Source organism: Artemia franciscana, chromosome 21 (genome assembly GCF_032884065.1).
Source record: "Artemia franciscana chromosome 21, ASM3288406v1, whole genome shotgun sequence".
Taxonomy (NCBI): Eukaryota; Metazoa; Arthropoda; class Branchiopoda; order Anostraca; family Artemiidae; genus Artemia; species Artemia franciscana.
Genome location: NC_088883.1, coordinates 34,146,905 through 34,166,910, shown reverse-complemented (window position 1 = coordinate 34,166,910; position 20,006 = coordinate 34,146,905). Strand labels below are relative to the sequence as shown.

General features: G+C 37.9%; 1 protein-coding gene across 2 annotated transcripts in view; it reads right to left on the bottom strand.

Moving 5' to 3' along the window:
- LOC136040975 (signal transducer and activator of transcription 5B-like) overlaps positions 1–20,006 on the bottom strand; it is a 206,711-nt gene that overhangs the window by 177,626 nt on the left and 9,079 nt on the right. Inside the window, exon 1 of one of the 2 annotated variants that reach the window (XM_065725448.1) lies at positions 374–419. The exons of the other annotated variant lie outside the window; for it this stretch is intronic. Coding sequence (XP_065581520.1) covers positions 374–376 — 3 coding nt within the window. The 5' untranslated portion in view covers positions 377–419. Of the gene's footprint in view, positions 1–373; positions 420–20,006 lie in introns of those variants that run through there. 2 annotated transcript variants of the gene reach the window in all.

Genomic DNA, 20,006 nt, shown 5'->3' with positions numbered 1-20,006 from the left:
TTTAGCGTAAAGAGAAGGGTATTGAGGAGGGGCAGCCACTTCAATATAAGGGGTTATTTTTGCTCATTTTAAGCTTTAACGTTGCTCCTTACTTTCAGTTGAAAAAACTTGCAATTATTTTTATTTATCAGTTTTTTATTTAATTTTCATTAGGATCACTTGACTTTTTGAGGGTGTTTCGGTTACTATTTGGCCGAGTTGCTCTTTGCTTGTAGTTTGTCACCAAAAATTGTTTGATGAATATTAAATCAATTTAATAACGAAATACATGCTAAGATACAGATATCAAAAGCTTATTCACGTTCAGCTATTTTTGGCTATCATTCTCATAACAAAACTGCCATTATTCAAGGTATTACTATTAATAACATACCATTTGAATTAGCTTATGAATTAGCTTATGTCTTATTAAGAGAAGGAACCTTTCAAATTAAAAGACACTTTAAAACTGACAAACTAACAGACATTTATTCCCTGGTAAAATTCTCCGGCGCTTGACCAATTTATTCCATCAACGCAAAATCGGAGAGCAAATATATCCACCAATACTAAACTCGGCAGTCACATTCAAGAAAGTTATGCCCCCCCCAGAAATTTGTATCCAAGTCACGAAAACGGAACAAAAATGAACAAATTTTTGATGCGTTTAAAGTCATTTTTGTAACCCCCCCTCCTCCAGAGAAAAATCCTGGCATTGAGTAACGAAAAGAAATCAGTAGAAATCAAATAATGACATTTGATTACTAAAAGTTCAAATATCTACGTAACAAATAAATATTTTGATTCCGAATAATATTAATAATAATAATAATAATAATAATAATAATAATAATAATAATAATAATAATAATAATAATAACCTTATTACTTTAAATTTCCTAGTGCTATGGCAAAAATAAATGAACAATCCAATTCTTTTACACTAACTACAAGAATATGTTTCTATGGTCCATTGCTTGCCAGAGAAATGGTCCCAATCGATCCACACCTACAAGAAACTCATGCCTCACTATGCTACTCAACTATCTTTCATCGGACTTACAATTTCAATGCACTTCCTTTTGCAACTCCGTCAATTCTTCAAACTCAACACTCACTTGACTCACTGTCTCGTCAAGACCTCCAGCCATGGGGCAAAGCAAGGACCACACTGCCCCTGCCTCCTCCCTAAATATTTTCTTCGTGTCGCAACTGGTAAACTATTCACCCTTAATTCGATAATGTATTTTAGCCCCTCCTTTCCTAAATTCGCCTAAAAGAATACCACTCCACCTCACACCCCCTTTACAGCCACGTAGAGTCGCAGTGATATTAGCAACATTAATTTGAGAATATCATCTTCAGATATTTAATTGAAAATGATTAAGAACTAAACTAAGTCATTGATTCTTAATATAGAAAAGTAATTTTGAATGCATAAAACTACTTAAAGTAAGTATTTCTAAAAAAAAGGTGTGGTATTAAAATAAAGTAATTAAATAACAAACAAAAACAATAAGTTGAAGAATTTCCAGAAAAAACTATTAAATTAAGAATAGTAATTTAAGAGGGCAATGGTCAAACCAGGGGGCCACCCCAGCAAGGCCGCATCTAAGGGGGAAGTATCAGCTTTGAACCACCTGGAATTCCTGTCCGATCCTTAAAAAAGCAGCAAATATATATATATATATATATATATATATATATATATATATATATATATATATATATATATATATATATATATATATATATATATATAAACTAATTTTCGTTGGTTTTGCAAATATTTTTCTTTACCCCCCCCCCCCCCCCCACACACACACAAAACGCTGTTCAATCTCTTGAACCATAGACCTTCTTTTGTGGGAAAATACCTATGACTATTCCGTGTCAAAATCTAACAGCCCCATCGCACAGGCAAATCTTTGTAGCGAGCCTAGACGCAAAAAAAAAGCCCCAAACTTCCTTGAAAATATGTGTTACCACCAAAAAATTAATTCTGGGTCAAAAGTCTCTGTTTTAACAACCCTTGAAATCTCCTCAAGTAAGATCCCTATCTAATTTTATTTTCTCTAAGGCTCCCTTTAAAAGGCCAAGGGCGGAGCATCAGAAGATCGGCACCTGAGCTACGCGGACCTGCACTGATCCAACTTTTTTTCGACCCAGGTTTACATTATTCTCAGTCCTTGAAAATGGGTTAATACGGTGCAGATGACCTGTCTAATACTTGTCCAAAAGAGTATGGAAACTGGTAGGAGTTGAATCTCCGGCGATTTAGCATGGAGAGATGGGAAAACAACAGTACTGACATCTTTAACGTAACGTTTGCCGTTTTTATTTGAAAGAGTCGATTATTTCAATGAGAACTGGGAATTCAAAGAGAAATTTTTGACACATTACAAGCTAAACTTGATCAGAGACTTTTCTTTGTGATATTGAGTGAAGTAGACTTTGTTCAGAGTGGAAAAGATAGAACTATTTGAAGCATATTTGAAAAATAGTGCCCATATGAACAATCAGGCTGACCCCTCAGGTAGGGGCCCAGCAGCACCTATTAGTACTGGAAAAATCAAAGATTATGCAGAAATCCAAGATTAGCAGAAGAGTTCTCACCTGTACAAAAAGTAAAATACCTAAAAAGAAGGGTGAATTATCTAGTGAGTAGTGACAGCATCTTCATAGAAAGAGATGCTCCAAAAAGCAGTTTATTCGAAGAAAAAGTGACAACCAAATACGCAATGAAAAATTAATGGCCAGCAGAAATTAACCAAGTGTTAATCTTCCACCCTTGGACATTCCAGACAATGAAATGATTTCTGGCGGTGTCAGCGGTGTATCAAGGCTGTTGAGGAAGGAGTCAATTTCACCAATGAATATAAACTCATAACATTCTTCGGTGAAAAAAATAAAGAGTAGGTTTGAATATGAGGTTTCAGGGGGATGGGATGATACACGCGTTGTCTGGTTGGGGGTTGGGACGAGGGGTAACGTGGGAGGATCTTTTCATAGGGGAAGAGAATTTTCCATGAAGTGGCGCCGGATTTCCCAGGTTTATTTGAAAAACGATCAGAAATTAAATATAAAAAAGTTGTTCAACTGAAAATAAGGAGTGGGTTCGTTTCCTCGTTAATACCTCGCTATTTATGCTAAAGTTTTTTTTTGTAATTACAAAAGAGGCATTTGTTCTAATAATACGACCTTAGTTAGTCTTCTTAAAATACAAAGTAATTCTTATTAATTATTGAATAAGAAGTTTACATTTTTTTAAATGAAAGCAAGGGGCGATATTCAAACTATAAAAAGCAAAATAATAGCTTGTATATAAGGAATTCCCCTCCCACTCTTACAGCTAAGAATTTAGTTTTCTTCCCAGTATTTCAAGAACAAATACTATGATACAAAGGGTATTGGGATATCATTTTTTTTAATTTAATAAAGTTCTTTCACAATACCCCAAGAATGGAAGGGTTTTTAACAATAACATTTCAATTCAGATGTTTTGAAATGCAATACGGCTATAAAATTCTTGCAATTTGAACTGGTAATAAAATGTTCTAAAGGTTGATGCACAGGTAGACAGGGTTGAGCAGATATTGGAGGGGCACTCAATCCCTGCCTCTTTCCGAAATTACGAGGTATTTATGACGTTCTCCACAAGTGTCTATTTTTTCGTACCATTCCAACATTTTTTCATTTATTTCGAAATTAGCCCACAACATATATCAGGGAAGTAAGCAGGATGAATTGGGATCCTCACCAAAACCCTATTTTGTATTAAATTTCTTGGCACTTCTCATCAAGTTGTTGAATAGAAAATTGTTCTTTATTTTAATAATGCATATAGCACATTCTGAAATAGTGAAAAGATGGAGAATATAATATTGTCCTCCTTATTTCCCTGGCCAACCGCTAAATGCTGACAGTTAGCAAACTGCTAACAGCTAACTGCTGATAGACAATTGTTTTATTAACGAAAGTCATGGTGACTCATTTAATCATTAAATAAAAAAATCAAGTTTTTTTTAAATGAAAGTAAGGAGCAACATTAAAACTTAAAACGAAGAGAAATTACTCCGTATATGAAAGGGGCTTTTCCTCCTCAACGCCCCGCTCTTTACGCTAAAGTTTGACTCTTTCTCTTAACTCTATTTTTGAAAAAGTAAGAAACTTTAGCGTAAAGAGCGGGGCGTTGAGGAGGAAAAGCCTCTTTCATATACGGAGTAATTTCTGTTCGTTTTAAGTTTTAATGTTGCTCCTTACTTTCATTTAAAAAACTTGTTTTTTTAATTTAATTTCTGGATGTTTTTGAATTAATGCATGTTTTGATCTTGGCTCTCCGCACATAAATAATTAAAATGAAATTTACATATTAATTAATTGCAATTAATCGGAAGATTTTGAGAAAAAAGGAGCGAAGGAGGAGGCCTAGTTGCCCTCCAATTTTTTGATTACTTAAAAAAGCAACTAGAATTTTTAATTTTTTATAAACGTTTTCATTGGTAAAAAATATACGTAAATTACGAATTATTTTACGCAACGAACTTCTATATTCGTATGTTTTTATTGCGTATATGAGGGGGTTCAACCCTCGTCGATACCTCGCTCTTTACCCTAAAGCTTAAATTTTGTCCCAATTCCTTAAGAATGACCTCTGAATCACAAAGGTCGTAGAATAAATAGTTGAAATTACTAAAAATACTTTAGCGTAAAGAGTGAGGTATAACGAGGAGATAAATCCCTCATATGCGTAATAATTTTTGTTCGTTTTAAGTTTTAATGCTGTTCCTTACTTTCAGTAGAAAAAACTTTTCATATTTATTTTTTCATAGTTTTTTTTCAAATAATCCTAGAAAACCCTGCGACCCCTTCATTGAAATTCTCTTCCCCCGTGACAAGTTTCTCCATGGGAATATCCTCCCACGTAATCCCCGCCCCTCAAATCTCCCCCTAAACAAAAAAAACCTGAAAACGTCTGTACACTTCCCAGTAGCCATTACTATATGTAAACACAGGTTAAAGTTTGTAACTTGCAGCCCCTCCCATGGGGACTGCGGAGGAGTAAGTCATCCCTAAAGACATAGTTATTAGGGTTTCGACTATGGTGAATAAGATGGCTATCTCAGAATTTTGATCCGGTGACTTTTGGGAAAAAATGAGCGTGAAAGGGGGCTTAGGTGCCCTCCAATTTTTTTGGTCACTTAGAAAAAGGGCACTAGAGCTTTTAATTTCCGTTAAAATGAGCCCTCTCGCCACATTCTAGGACCACTCAGTCGATACGACCACCCCTGGGAAAAAACAAACAAAAAAACAACTAAAGACGCATACGTGATCTGTCTTCTGGCAAAAAATGCGAAATTCCACATTTTTGTAGATAGGAGCTTGAAACTTCTACAATAAGGTTCTCTGATAGGCTGAATCTGATGGTGTGATTTTCGTTAAGATTGTATGACTTTTAGGGGGTGTTTCCCCTATTTTCTGAAATGAGGCAAATTTTCTCAGGCTCGTAACTTTTGATGGGTATAACTGATCTTGAAGAAACTTATATGTTTAACATCAGCATTAAAATGCGATTCTTTTGATGTAACTATTGGTATCAAAATTCCATTTTGTATGGAGTTTCGGTTACTATTGAGCCGGGTCCCTCCTTCCTACAGTTCGTTCCCACGAACTGTTTGATTATTTAGAAGCTTTTCAACTGCTCTTTGATGAAATTAATAGAAGGAAACAAGCCGATGATTTTTTTCAAATTTTATACAGAATATTAATGTGTATGGAAAAAAGTGATAAATTATGACTCCGAGTCCTTTCGGAGATAACAAAAATTTAATATTTTGCCGAAATCGCACGCCAGAGATATGGCCCCAAGTGTCGTCTCTAGATGTATATTTGGGCTGTTTTTTATAAAAAAAAATTTAAGGATATCTGATTGTTTGCTGTAACTTGAAAGCTGTTATATTTAAAACAAAAAGTTACGTTACAAATTGTAATATTAGAAAAAAGCAGTATGAAGGGAGGCTTGTTTTCGCTTTTTTTGCCAGAATGAATAAGCAAGTCTAACGGAAACATTGGAAAAGTGAAAGAACAATATGGGTCGTTCCCAGGGAACTCAACCGTGTTCAATTAAGCCCATTTAACCCGACCTTCGTTCAACTCAATCTCCCCGGAGCTCAACTTTCACAATTCAGCCCTCAGTCACCTCAACCCACTTTAATTCAACTCCAATTTAACCTCTGCAAGAGATCAGGTTATATTTCTATCCCACATTCAATTTTGTCCCTGTAACAAGTTAAGTTAAATGGGCTTGATTTGAATGGAGGTTGAGTTACATGGGGGTTTAGGTGCACGAGGATTAATTTACATGTACACCAATATAGGTCGTCCTGGCTAGGTGGTTGGCGCGCTGGTTTGAGAATTCTTTATCCAAGGGGCACGGGTTCGATCTCTAGCGTAGCCAGTTATTTGGTTAGGGATGGGATCAGTGGTGTGACTCTGTAAGCTCAGCCAGGGTCCATCCAGCTCTAAATCAGTTCTCCTCCTGGAGAAATCTGGGGAAGTTAAGCAGGAAGGGTGTGAGAAAGCACAGGATGACTGGCCCCCAACCCCCCATTGCACTTCCTGGATGAGCAGCCACGAAACGGAGATCAGCACCGCCGGTATGAAACTTAAGGGTCTAGTGCCATCAAACTTACTTACTTACAATATATGTCATTTCTTTATCTTAAATACCGTAAGAAAATAATTTTTTTTTGCTCAAAAACACCAACAATTTTCAGTAAAAAAACTAGGAAGGTCCAGAATGAACTAAGTTCTTAGAAAGACTTGGTCCCCTTTAGAACAGTTGTAGCTCAGAGGGACAAAAAGCAGTAATGTCGAATATATGTCAAATAGTTAATAGCAACGAACTGTAAGTAAGTGGAATTTTTATGGCACTTGGTATTAACCAAGTGACATATTAGCAATCGCAAATTCTGTCGGTCTTTCTGTCTGTCGGTCCCGGTTTTGCTACTTTAGGCACTTCCAGATAAGCTAGGACGATGGAATTTGGCAGGCGTATCAGGGACCGGACCAGATTAAATTAGAAATAGTCGTTTTCCCGATTTGACCATCTGGGGGGGGAGGATGGGGGCCGGTTAATTCGCAAAAAAATAGAAAAAATTAAGTATTTTTAACTTATGAGCGGGCAATTGGATCTTAATGAAATTTGATGTTTGGAATGATATTGTGTCTCAGAGCTCTTATTTTAAATCACGACCGGATCTGATGACATTGGGGAGAGTTGGAGGGGGGAAACCTAAAGTCCCGGTTTTGCTACTTTAGGCACTTCCAGGTAAGCTAGGACGATGAAATTCGGCAAGCGTATCAGGGACCGGACCAGATTAAATTAGAAATAGTCGTTTTCCCGATTTGACAATCTGGGGGGGGGGGTGAGTGGGGGGCCGGTTAATTCGAAAAAAATAGAAAAAATGAAGTATTTTTACCTTATGAGCGGGTGATTGGATCTTAATGAAATTTGATGTTTGGAATGATATTGTGTCTCAGAGCTCTAATTTTAAATCCCGACCGGATCTGATGACATTGCGGGGAGTTGGAGGGGGGAAACCTAATATCTTGGAAAACACTTAAGAGTGGAGGGATCGGGATGAAACTTGATGGGAAAAATAAGCGCAAGTCCCAGATACATGATTGACATAATCGGAACTGATTCGCTCTCTTTGGGGTAGTTGGGGGGGGAGTAATTCTTAAAAATTAGAAAAAATGAGGTATTTTTAACTTACGAACGGGTGATCGGATCTCAATAAAATTTGATTTTTAGAAGGATATCGAGTCTTAGAGCTCTTATTTTAAATCCCGACCGGATCTGGTGACATTAGGGGGGATTTGGGAGGGGGAAGCCTAAAACTTGGAAAACACATAGAGTGGAGGGATCGGGATGAAACTTGGTGGGAAAAATGAGCACAAGTCCTAGATACATGATTGACATAACCGGCACGGATCTGCTCTCGTTGGGGTAGTTCGGGGAGGGGTTAATTCTGAAAAATCAGAAAAAATGAGGTATTTTTAACTTACGAACGGGTGATCGGATCTCAATGAAATTTGACATTTAGAAGGATATCGTCTCTCATAGCTCTTATTTCAAATCCTGACCGGATCTGGTGACATTGGGGGAAGTTTGGGGTGGGGGAGCCTAAAATCATTGAAAACGCTTAGATTGGAGGGATCGGGATGAAATTTGGTGGGAAAAATAAGCAGAAGTCTTACATGCGTGATTTAAATAATTGGAACGGATCCGCTCTATTGGGGGGGGGTTAATTCTGAAAAATAAAAAAATACGTATTTTTAACTTGCGAATGAGTGACCGGATCTTCATGAAACTTCATATTTAGAAGGACCTCGTAACTCAGATCTCTTATTATAAATCTCAACCGGATCAAGCGTAATTGGGGGGGGGGGCAGTTGGGGAGACCGGAAATCTTAGAAAATACTTAAAGTGGTGAGATCTGGATGAAACTGGATGGGAAGAGCAGAAACCAGTCTAAGATACTTGACTGACATAACCGGACCGGATCTGCTCTCTTTGGTGGAATTGGGGAGAAGGGTAATTTTGAAAATTGAGGTATTTGTAACTTACGAAAGGGTGACCAGATCTTAATGAAATTTGATATTTAGAAGGATCTTGTGCTTTAAAGTTCTAATTTTAAATTCCGACCAGATCCTTTGACATTGGGGGGTGTTGGAGGGGGAAACCAGAATTATTGGAAAATGTGAAAATTGGGGTATTTTTATCTTACGAATAGATGATCGGATCTTAATGAAATTTGATTTTTAGAAGGAATTCATGTCTCAGAGCTCTTATTTCAAATCCCGACCAGATCTTTTGACACTGGGGGGAGTTGGAGGGGAATATCTTGGAAAAACACTTGGAGTGGAGGAATCGGGATGAAGCTTGATAGATAGAATAAACAAATGTCCTTGATACGTGATTGACAGAATCTTAGTGGATTCGCTCTCTTTGGAGGAGTTGGGGGGAGGGGTTCAGTGATTTGGCGAGTTTGGTGCTTCTGGACGTGTTAGGACGATGAAAATTGGTAAGCGTGTCAGGGAGGTGCACAATTTGACAAGATGAAGTCGTTTCCCAGATTCGACCATCTGAGAGGCTAAAGGGAGAGGAAAAATTAGAAAAAATGAGGCATTTATAACTTATGAGTGGGTGATAGGATATTAATGAATTTTGATATTTAGAAGGACATCGTGAGTCAGAGCTCTTATTTTAAATCCTGACCGGCATTAAGCCTCTTATTTTCCTTTTTAAATCAATCTATTGATTCATAGAATTTTGTTAGAGCTCATATCATATGATCTCTTGGCTCTTAGCTCTTCTCGCCTCGTCACAAGTGCCATATGAGCTCTTAGCTCTTATTTACAAAAAGAAAGATCATAGATACGTGTTTATTTGTTGTTGTTTTTTTTCAGAGATGATCGTATCGAACCAATGGTCTTACGAAGTTGTGAGATAGTTCATTTGAACGAAAATCAGAAGTTCCAAGTGGTCTTTTTAAATGACCAAAAATATTGGACGGCAACTAGCCCCTCCTTTCTTCACACTTTTCCCAAAAACATCCAATGAAAGTTTTGAGACAGTCATTTGAGTCAGCATAGTTGAAAGGTCAAATAACTATGCCTTTGGAGATAAAAAAAGACCCCAATGGCCCCTGGGGAAAGGGATGTAAGCTATGCAATTTGACTATTGCTCACACATAGTAGTTGGTATCAGGAAATATACGGGTTTTTTTAGGGGGGGAGAGTTCCACGGTGGAGATTTTTCATGAGGGGGAAATTTCTCAGGAGAAATTTTAAAGGGAGAGGGGGGAAGATTTCTGGCATCATTTGAAAAACCGTCAAAAATTAAACCAAAAAAAATCAACTGACACTAATGAGCAACATCAAAACTTAAAACGAACCCAAACGAACTCAAACACAAGGTCAGTTGAATTTGAAAGAGAAATATTTTTAAAGAGCCTTAAGACTGTAGTGCAAAGAGCGAGGGTCGATGAAGGGGTATACCCCATCATATACGGTATAATTTCTGTTAGTTTCAAGTTTTAATGTTGCTCCTTAGTTGTGTTTGAAAAAAACAACTTCTTTTTTAATTTAATTTCTTTAGGAACAACAGACTTTTTTTTAGCTCTTCGCGAATTTTGATGACAATTTTGCTTTGTTTTACATTTCTGCTTCTAATTCTGATGACCAACTGCTACATTGCACAAGAGCAAGAGGGTAGAGAGCGAAGTAGTAGACACAAAGACTAGCGACACATCACCACTCTTGCTGCTACAACCCACCACACACCTGCTACAATCCCACCATAAAAAAGACGTTCCAAAAGATGCGAGTTTTTCATTTTCATTTGCAATCTGTCATTAAAACTTTTCGGTCGTTAAAACTTTATGTCTAGACACGAAAAAGTATGAATATTTGGCAACGATAATGTAAATTTCCACAAACCGGACTGCTATTTCTAAACTATGTTAAACAATCTAATAGGTAACAAAACTGAAACTTTTGCAAAATATTCTTAACTAAAAGTGGATTTTTATTAGTGATAAACTAAAAAAAAAGTTTTTTCTACTGAAAGTAAGGAGCAACATTATAACTTAAAACGAACAAAGATTATTACGGATATGAGTAGGTTCGTCCCCTAGTCAATACCTCGCTCTTTAAGCCAAAGTTCGAATTTTGTTCCAATTCTTTAATAATAACCCCCCTGAATCACTAACGTCGGATTATTAGAACAAATGCCTCTTTTATAAGTACTAAAAAAATTGCAAAAAGAGCGAGGTATTAACGAGGGAACTAACCCACTTCTTATTTTCAGTTGAAAAAACTTTTTTATACTTAATTTCTGATCGTTAAAAAAAAAACTGGGGAATGCGGCACCCCCTTCATGGGAAATTCTCTTTCCCTATGAAAATATCCTCCCATGTTACCCCTCATCCCAACCCCCAACCATAAAACGTGTGTATCGTCCCATCCCCCAGAAAACATGTGTATACTTCCCAATCACCAATCAAACAGTTTGTAGTAACGAAATGCAGTAAGAAGTGACCCGGCTCAACAGTAACCGAAACTCTAAAAAAAGAATCAAGTTTAGTCTTACCCATCAAAAATTACGAGCCGGGGAAAATTTCCATTATTTTAGAAAATAGGGTGAAACATCCCCTAAAAGTCATAAAATCTTAACAAAAATCATACCATCAGATTCAGGTTATCAGAGAACCTCATTGTAGAAGTTTCAAGCTCCTATCTACAATATGGAAATTTATATTTTTTACCAGAAGACAGAGGCCCCCTCCACGCTCATTTTTTCCCAAGGTCGCCGGATCAAAGTTTGAGATGGCCATTTTGTTCAGCATAGTCGAGAAACCTAATAACTATGTCTTTGGGGACAATCCCCCAAAGTCCCAGGGGGAGGGACTGCAAGTTACGAATTTTGATCATTGTTTACATATAGTGTTCAGACCTTTTCAGGGGACTTTTTCACGTAGGGGTGGAAGTGGGTCGAGGGGAGGTGGTTACATGGAAGGATCTTTCCATGGAGGAATTTATCACGAGGGAAGAGGATTTCCATGAAGGGGGCGCAGGATTTTCTTGCATTATTTAAAAAAAAACAATGATAAAATAAATATAAAAAAAAACTTTATCAACTGGAAGTAAGGAGCAGCATTAAAACTTAAAACGAACAGAAAATATTACGTATATAAGGGGGGTTAAAAAATATAAAATATAAAAATATAAGAGGGCGAAAAAAAATATGCAAATTTCGTTTTGATTATTCATGTGCGCTGAGCCAAAATCAAAACATTCATTAATTTAAAAACGTTCAGAAATTAAATATAAAAAAAAAATACTGCGAGTAAGGAGAGACATTAAAACTTAAAACGAACAGAAATTATTTCGTATATGAAAGGGGATGTCCCCTCCTCAAAGCCTCGATCTTTACGCGAAGGTTTTTTATTGTAATAAAAAGTAAAACTGTGACAAAGAATCAAACTTTGGCGTAAAGACCGAGGCGTTGAGGAGGGGACAACCCCTTGCATATACGAAATATCTTTATTCTGAATAGACAAGGGATTGTCCCCTCCTCAACGCCTCGTTCTTTACGCTAAAGCTTGACTCTTTGTCGCAACTCTACTTAAAAACAAAAAAAAATAGGAGTCCCCTTGGATAAAAGAATTTCGGATATACATTGCAAGTCATCAAGAAAAAGCTTGTTGAACCATTTTAAGGCACTCACGCCCAAAACATTAATTTATTTTGTTCATTATGGGTCCTCTTTGCTGTTGAACTTACAGTGTAAGTCCAAAGCCAATAGGAAAAAAAAGTATTTTCGCTATTTTTGGAGGAATAAACATTTTTTTTTTCATTTTCAAGTACTTCGAGGGCCTTTCGGCCCAAGGACTTAATGACATAAGTCTTGAGGTAATCAGAAAAGTTTTTAGCCCTGTTTAAAAGGGACTATGCCCCCAAGCTCATTTTTGTCTATACTAGGTTCCTGCTGGCAGGGAACTTGCAACTACTATTCTCAAAATAATTAGAGAAAGCAAGGTTTCTGGCTCATTTCCTGCTTCCTCCAAACAAAAATTTGCTACCCACCAAGTCCAAACAATGATCCTTGGAAGCATCATGCCGATAAAAAAGCTGAAAGGACCGCAATTTAGGGCCCGGCCCCAAGGCAATTAAATATTTTGTTCCATTTATTTTCATGCAAATTGTGTTCACCCTAGCGCTTTCAGATAGAAAAGTGCAGCCCATCTGAAAAAAATGGTTTCTGGCTCTAGAGTTTAGTTTTTCGTGCCCCCTCCCCACTCAAATTTCATTTTATGCATTAGGACACAAAATATGTAAATTAAAAAAACAAACAATTAACCCTCCCTCCCCCACTTCCCCAAAGAGAGCAAATCCGTCCCGGTTATGTCAATCACGTATCTAAGACTTGTGCTTTTTTTCCCACCAAGTTTCATCCCGATCCCTCCACTCTAAGCGTTTTCCAAGATTTTAGGTTCCCCCCTCAATTCCTCCCAATGTCACCGGATCCAGTCGGAATTTAAAATAAAAGCTATGAGACACGATATCCTTCCAAAATTCAAATTTCATTAAGATCCGATCGCTCCTTTGTAAGTTAAAAATACCTCATTTTTCTAATTTGTTCAGAATTAACCCGCCCCCCCAACTCCCCCAAAGAGAGCGGATCCGTCCCGGTTATGTCAATCACGTGTCTAGGACTTGTGCTTATTTTTACCACCAAGTTTCATCCCGATCCCTCCACTCTAAGCGTTTTCCAAGATTTTAGGTCCCCCCCTCAATTCCCCCTAATGTCACCGGATCCAGTCGGGATTTAATTTAAGCGCTTTGAGGCACGATACCCTTCCAAACTTTAAATTTCATTAAGATTTGATCACTCCTTTGTAAGTTAAAAATACCTCATTTTTTTATTTTTTCCAAATTAACCGACCCCCCCCCCCCCAATCCCCCACAGATGGTCAAATCAGGAAAAAGATTATCTCTAATTTAATCTGGTCCGGTCCCTGATACGCCTGCCGCGTTTCATCGTCCTAGCTTGCCTGGAAGTGCCTTAAGTAGCGAAACCGGGACAGACAGACAGACCGACAGACAGACAGACTGACAGAATTTGCGATCGCTATATGTCACTCGGTTAGTACCAAGTGCCATAAAAAACGATCAGAAATTAAGTAAAAAAACAAGTATTTTTCAACTGAAAGTAAGGAGCAACATTAAAACTTAAAATGAACTGAAATTATTGCGTATATAAGGTGGGTCAACCCCTCCAGAATTCCTCGCTTTTTACAGTAAAGTTTTTTTGTAGTTTTAAAACAGGTATTTATTCTAATTAAACGGCCTTTGTGAGTCAGGAATCATTCTTAAAGAATTGGGTATAAGTTTAAACTTTAGTGTTTTAGAGGAGTAGCAACTGCCCTGTGGATTCCACCGGGGCCCTATCTCTTGGAATCCTGATACCGACATTTTTTAAAACTTCTTCAAGACGCAGGAGTTTATTACCGAATAGGGAATGTTTTCTAAGAGATGCAGGTGTTTAATTACATCATAAAGAAGGTTATCTAAGAGATGCCGGCGTATGTTTCGTCATAGGGAATGTTTTCTAAGAGATGCATGTGTTAATTACATAATAGTTTCTTTTTAAAAAATCTACAAGGGTCAGAGTTTCCTTACTCTGAAATTACCGTGATTGTTACCTAGTAGTGTAGGTGTTACGTAATAGGGTTTGCATGTTACGGAACATCACCTGTTCGAGGGCCAGAAAAAAGGCTTACGTAATAGGATTTGTTTACTTTTGGTTGTTACGTAATAGTTTGTTTAATTAGGGTTCTTACGTCATAGGAAATGTTACAGTCCACTGGTCAAGCAGGGGGGGGGGGGGGGTATTAAGACCCCCCCCCCTTCAAAACGTTTTCTAGGACGTTTTTCTTCTAGATGTTTTTCTTCATGATTTCTTTAGTTCTTACCTAGTATTTTCTTAAAAAAACAATGAGGCCAATGTAGGAAAAACCTTCAGGACCCGCTAGTGGTGAACCTTCTTCAAGACGCCGGACTCTACTTTGCAATTCCAACGAGACCCCTAGTATCCAATCTCACTGGGACCCCCTAACCTAACCTAGCTTCCAATTCTATCGGGGCTCTAACCTAACCAGCAGGGGCTCCAGCAACTATTTCAAACGGGGCCCCTAGGGGCTCTAGCAGTCAATTCCATCGCAGACCCCTAGAGAGCAATTGTGACAGGGGCCCTAGTATCCAATTTCATCAGTAAACCCTAACCTAACGTAACCAACGGCACCCAAGCAACCAACTAGGACCCTAGCATCTAATTCGATCAGGGTCCCTACAAACCAAATCCAACGGAGGTCCCTAGAATAATTTCAGCGGGGGCCCAAAAATCTAATTCGATCGGAGGCCCCATAGCAATCAATTTTACCGACAAGGCGTTTTTCAAAGTGTTTTTAAGATTTGTAATGGCGGTGCACACATGGGATGCTACATAATACTTTAAGAGATTTTATTTTCTTATAAGAAATTTTTCTCAGGGGAACATTTATATTCCAAAGATTTTATGCCAACATTAGGATTCGAAAGGGATTCCCCCTCAATGGAACTTTCTCCTAGACAGCTAGATTATGGAACCTTTTCTAATATTTTTATTTCGGAAATAGATTCTATGAAATAGCAATTCCACACGCGGAGAATTCGCATGTCCCGTTTAATAGAATTATTAAATTTATCGCGTGTTTCCAACCCTTTCAACATGAGAGCGCAAAAGCTCAGTAATATTGATTTTTACTATATTAGATACACCTGCCTATCAAAGTGTTATTAATTTTCTTGTGTGATGTTGACATGTTGAGTTGCAGAGCATGTTGCATAGTTTTTGTTGTAGATATTTAATTACGTAATCGACTACGTATTGAAGATTTGTCCTGGAACAAGTAATCTAAAAAGGCAGAGCCTTTTTATTGTAAATAAAATTTTTATTAATAGAAAAAACCTTAAAAAATCATGAAATCACAGAAAGAGCAGTTAAAACTCAACAAACGAAAAAAAAAGACATGAAAAAACCTGGTATAGGGTAAAACACTATCAAAAAGAACCGCAAAATCACAGAAAAAGCAGTTAAAACTCAACAAATAGCAAAACAAACCGTGAAAAACTTGATATAGGATAAAATACAAGCCCAAATATGCGTGAATTAAAGAAAGGGGTCCTAGCAACCAATTTCACAGAGAGGGAGACTTTTTAATAGAGGTATACATAAGCCAAATTAAGAGGCATTTCTGAGAGCTTTTAATGGAAATGCCGCGTATTTTGAGCCAAGACGATGCACAATTTATGCTACCTCGACAATATACGGCTGACTCGCCCCCTAATGAGGAATTCCAGCGGGCCCCCCTAACATCCAATTCCAACGGGGGCCTAGAAACCAATTATATTTGAACCCTACCGAGCAATTTCCAGTGGGGGCCCCTAACATCCAATTCCAACGGGGGGCCCCCTAGCAACCAATCCCAGAGGGAAGATTGTACATTGATTTTTCTCATCGTGAAACTGGTTTTTTCATAGAACTTGTTGCGTGCTGATTTTCGTTCGTGGAACTTGTTGCGTGCTGATTTTTGTTCATGGAACTTGTTGCGTGCTGATTTCAGTTCGTGGAACTTGTTGCGTGCTGATTTTTCTTCGTGAAACTTGTTATATGGTGATTTGTCTCTTCGTGAAACTTGTGCTTTAATTTTTCTCCTCGAGAAACTGATTGTCTTCATGGAACTTGTTGAATGTTGATGTTTTTCCTGGAGCTTGTTGCGTGCTGATTTTTGTTCGTGAAACTTGTTGTATGTTGATTTTACTCTTCGTGAAACTTTCATGATTGATTTTTCTGATCGTGAAACTCGTTTTGTTTATGAAACTGTTTGCGTGCTCGTGGAACTTGTTTCGTGCTCATTTTTGTTCGTGTAATTTGCTGCATGGTTTCTTTGTTTGTGAAACTTGTCGCATATTGATTTTTCACTTCGTGAAACTTTTACATTGATTCCCCCCTGACACTGATTTTGTTCAAGACACATGTTGCATGCTGATTTTTGTTCGTGGAACTTGTTGCGTGCTGATTTTTATTCATGGAACTTGTTGCGTGTTGATTTTTGTTCGTAAACCATGTTACATGTTGATTTTTTTCTTCGCGAAGCTTGTGCATTGGTTTTCCTCCTCTTGAAACTGATTTTGTGCACGGAACTTTTTGTTTCCTGATTTTTGCTCCTGGAAGTTGTTGCATGCTGTTTTTTCTTCGTGAAACGCGTTGCAGGTTGATTTTTTCTTCGTGAAACTTGTAAATCGATGTTTCTACTCGTGAACTAATTTTGTTGGTGGAACTTGTTACGTGCTGATTTTTGTTCGTGGTACTTGTTGTGTGCTGATTTTTGTTCAAGAAACTTGTTATATGGGATTTTTCTCTTGGTGAAACTTGTACATTGATTTTTCTCCTCGTGAAACTGAGTTTGTTATTAGAACTTGTTGCGTGCTAATTTTTGTTCGTAGAACTTGTTCCATGAACAAAGTCGATGTCACGAGGAGAAAATCAATTTAAAAATTTCACGAAGAGAAAAATCGACACGCAACAAGTTTTACGAACAAATATCAGCTTACAACAAGTTCCACGAATCAAATCAGTTTCAAGAGGTGAAAAAATCAACGTACAAGTTTCACGAAGAGAAAAATCAACATGTAATAAGTTTCACGAACAAAAATCAGCACGTAACAAGTTCCACGAACAAAAAATCAACACACTGCAAGCTCCAAATGAATGTTTATCCTTCCAATGTAAAAAATTATACTGATCGGAAACGTATAATAAACCAGCTATTGTCAATCATCAGCCATAGACTACCACAGAGGCAGCCGCATAAATAATCTTGGAATTGACGGAATTATGAACGGAATTGGGGGAATCACGACTGTGATTCCCCCAATAATAGGGTCAGTAATAGTGTGGCACGATGGCGTGAAATGACATGGTATATCATGTAGGGTGAGCTTTCGAAAACACGAACCAATGGATTTAATGCATAATTTTTAACAAGAAAATATTTGGAAAATTGTCGTAGGAATGATAATATGCATCATTGGGATGCCACGAGCCAGCCACGTATTGACATGGTGGCGTGAATTTCTGTGGAGTATCCCATTGAAGAGTGGCTTACAAAAACACGAATCAATGGACTTTAAGCATAATTTTATTAAGAAAATGTTTGGAATTAGGAATTCTTAGGAATAATAATGCATATCATAGGGTTGTCATGAGGGCAGTCCCATATTGTCACGGTGACGTGAATTGCCTTGAAACCCATCACTTTGAGGGGTGGTGGAGGTTCTATGTGTCAACAATAGTGTGACATGTTGACGTGGATTGCTTGGACTAATATGTTCTAAAGCTCAAAGTTAAGATGGGAGGTTTTAAAAGATTTTTTTAGCGGTGGGGGGGGACTGAAATCTAACATCAAGTCAACGAAATGAGGCATCTTCATTAATACCTGACAAAAACGACTTTATTTGGTTCACATTTATTTCCAACTACAAACCTCCCCTCTGTTATTAGTTCCTAGGGGAACTCCCCGCTATAATTGCTCACTAGGGAGTGGGCTGGCCGTAGGATAGATAATATGTATCATAGAGATGCCACGAGCCAGCCACACATTGGCATGGTGGCGTGAACTGCCGTGGAGAGCATCACATTGAGGGGTAGCTTGCAAAAAAACGAATCAATGGACTTCAAGCATAATTTTGTTAAGAAAATATTTGGACTTTGTCTTAAGAATGATAATGCATATCATAGGGTTGTCACGGGGGTAGTCGCATATTGTCACGGTGACGTGAATTGCCTTGAAGCCCATCACTTTGAGAGGTGACGGAGGATGCCATGTGTCATCAATAGTGTAACATGTTGACATGAATTGCTTGGACTAAAATGTTCTAAAGCTTAAAGTTAAGGGGGGAGGTGTTAAAAGAATTTTTAAGCGGTGGGGGACTGAAATCAAACATCAAGTCAATGAATTGAGGCAGTTTCATTACGACCTCACAAAAATAACTCTTAATTTGGTTTAAATTTACCTCCAATAACAAACCTCCCTTCAGTTATTGCCACCTAGGAGGACCCCCCGCTGGAATAGCATACTGGGGAGTGGGTTAGCCACATATTGTCACCGTGGCGTGGAATATGCATAGTCTTGGTTCAAAGAACGGTGGTATTTCCATCAAAGCCTCTAAGAAAGCCTCTTAATATGGCTTAAATTTACCTAAGCCTCCCTCCATCTGGAATTGGTTGCTAAGACCCCGTCTTTCTTTAATACATGGTTGTTTTTGCTCATTTTTCATCCTATATCAGGTTTTTCACGTTTTGTTTTTCCATTTTGAGCTTTAACTGCTTTTTCTGTGACTTCATTGTTCTTTTTGCTTTTATTTTATCCTATATCAGGTTTTAACTGTTCTTTCTCTGATTTCATGATTTTACAATGTTTTACTATTGATAAAATTTATATTTACAATAAGAAGTCTGTGTCTTTTTAGATTACTTGTTCCAGGACGAATCTTCAATACACAATCATTTACGTAATGTAAATTTCTAAAACCGACGCTATGCAACATCTGCTGAGTAAATCAACATGTCTTGATCACATTACAAAACTAATAACATTTTGATAGGCAGGTGTATTTAACATTGCAAAAATCAATAGTTTTGGGATGCTTTCGTGCTCTCATGTGGAAAGGGTTGGAAACATGCGATCAATTTAATCATTCTATTAAGCAGGACATGGGAATTCACCGCATGTGGAATTAGTTATTTTGTAAAAACTTTTTCCCAAATCAAAATATTAGAAAGGGGTGCATAATCCAGCTGTCTAGGGCGCAGCTGTATTGGGAGGGAATCCCTTTTGAATCCTAAAGTACGCATGAAATCTTTGGAATATATAGGTTTTTTTGAGAAGAATGCCTTGAAAAATGAAATCGCTTAAAGTATTATCTAACAGCCCATGTGTGCACCGTCATTACGTAACATCCCACGGTTGCCCTGTGCTCATTTACAAGCGGGGATTCCCCACGGGCCTTGAAGTCTAGCATATCCCGCGAGAGTGCATCATCCTTAACACAAGTAAACATTCCTCCACTACATGGCATCCAAAGAAATCTTGAAACATCTTGAAAAACGTCTTGTCGGTGAATTTGGTCACTAGGTAGACCCCGTTGGGATTGGAAGCTAGGGCCCGTTGAAATTGCTCTCCAGGGGCCTCCAACGGAACTGACTGCTAGGTCCCTGGCAGAAATGGTTGCTATGGCCCCTGTAGTTAGCTTAGGACCCCTGAGGTAACTGGATGCTAGGCCCCCTCAGTGAGATTGGATGCTAGGTCCCTCCCTGCTGGTGGTTAGATTAGGGGGCCTCCAGTGAAATTGGATGC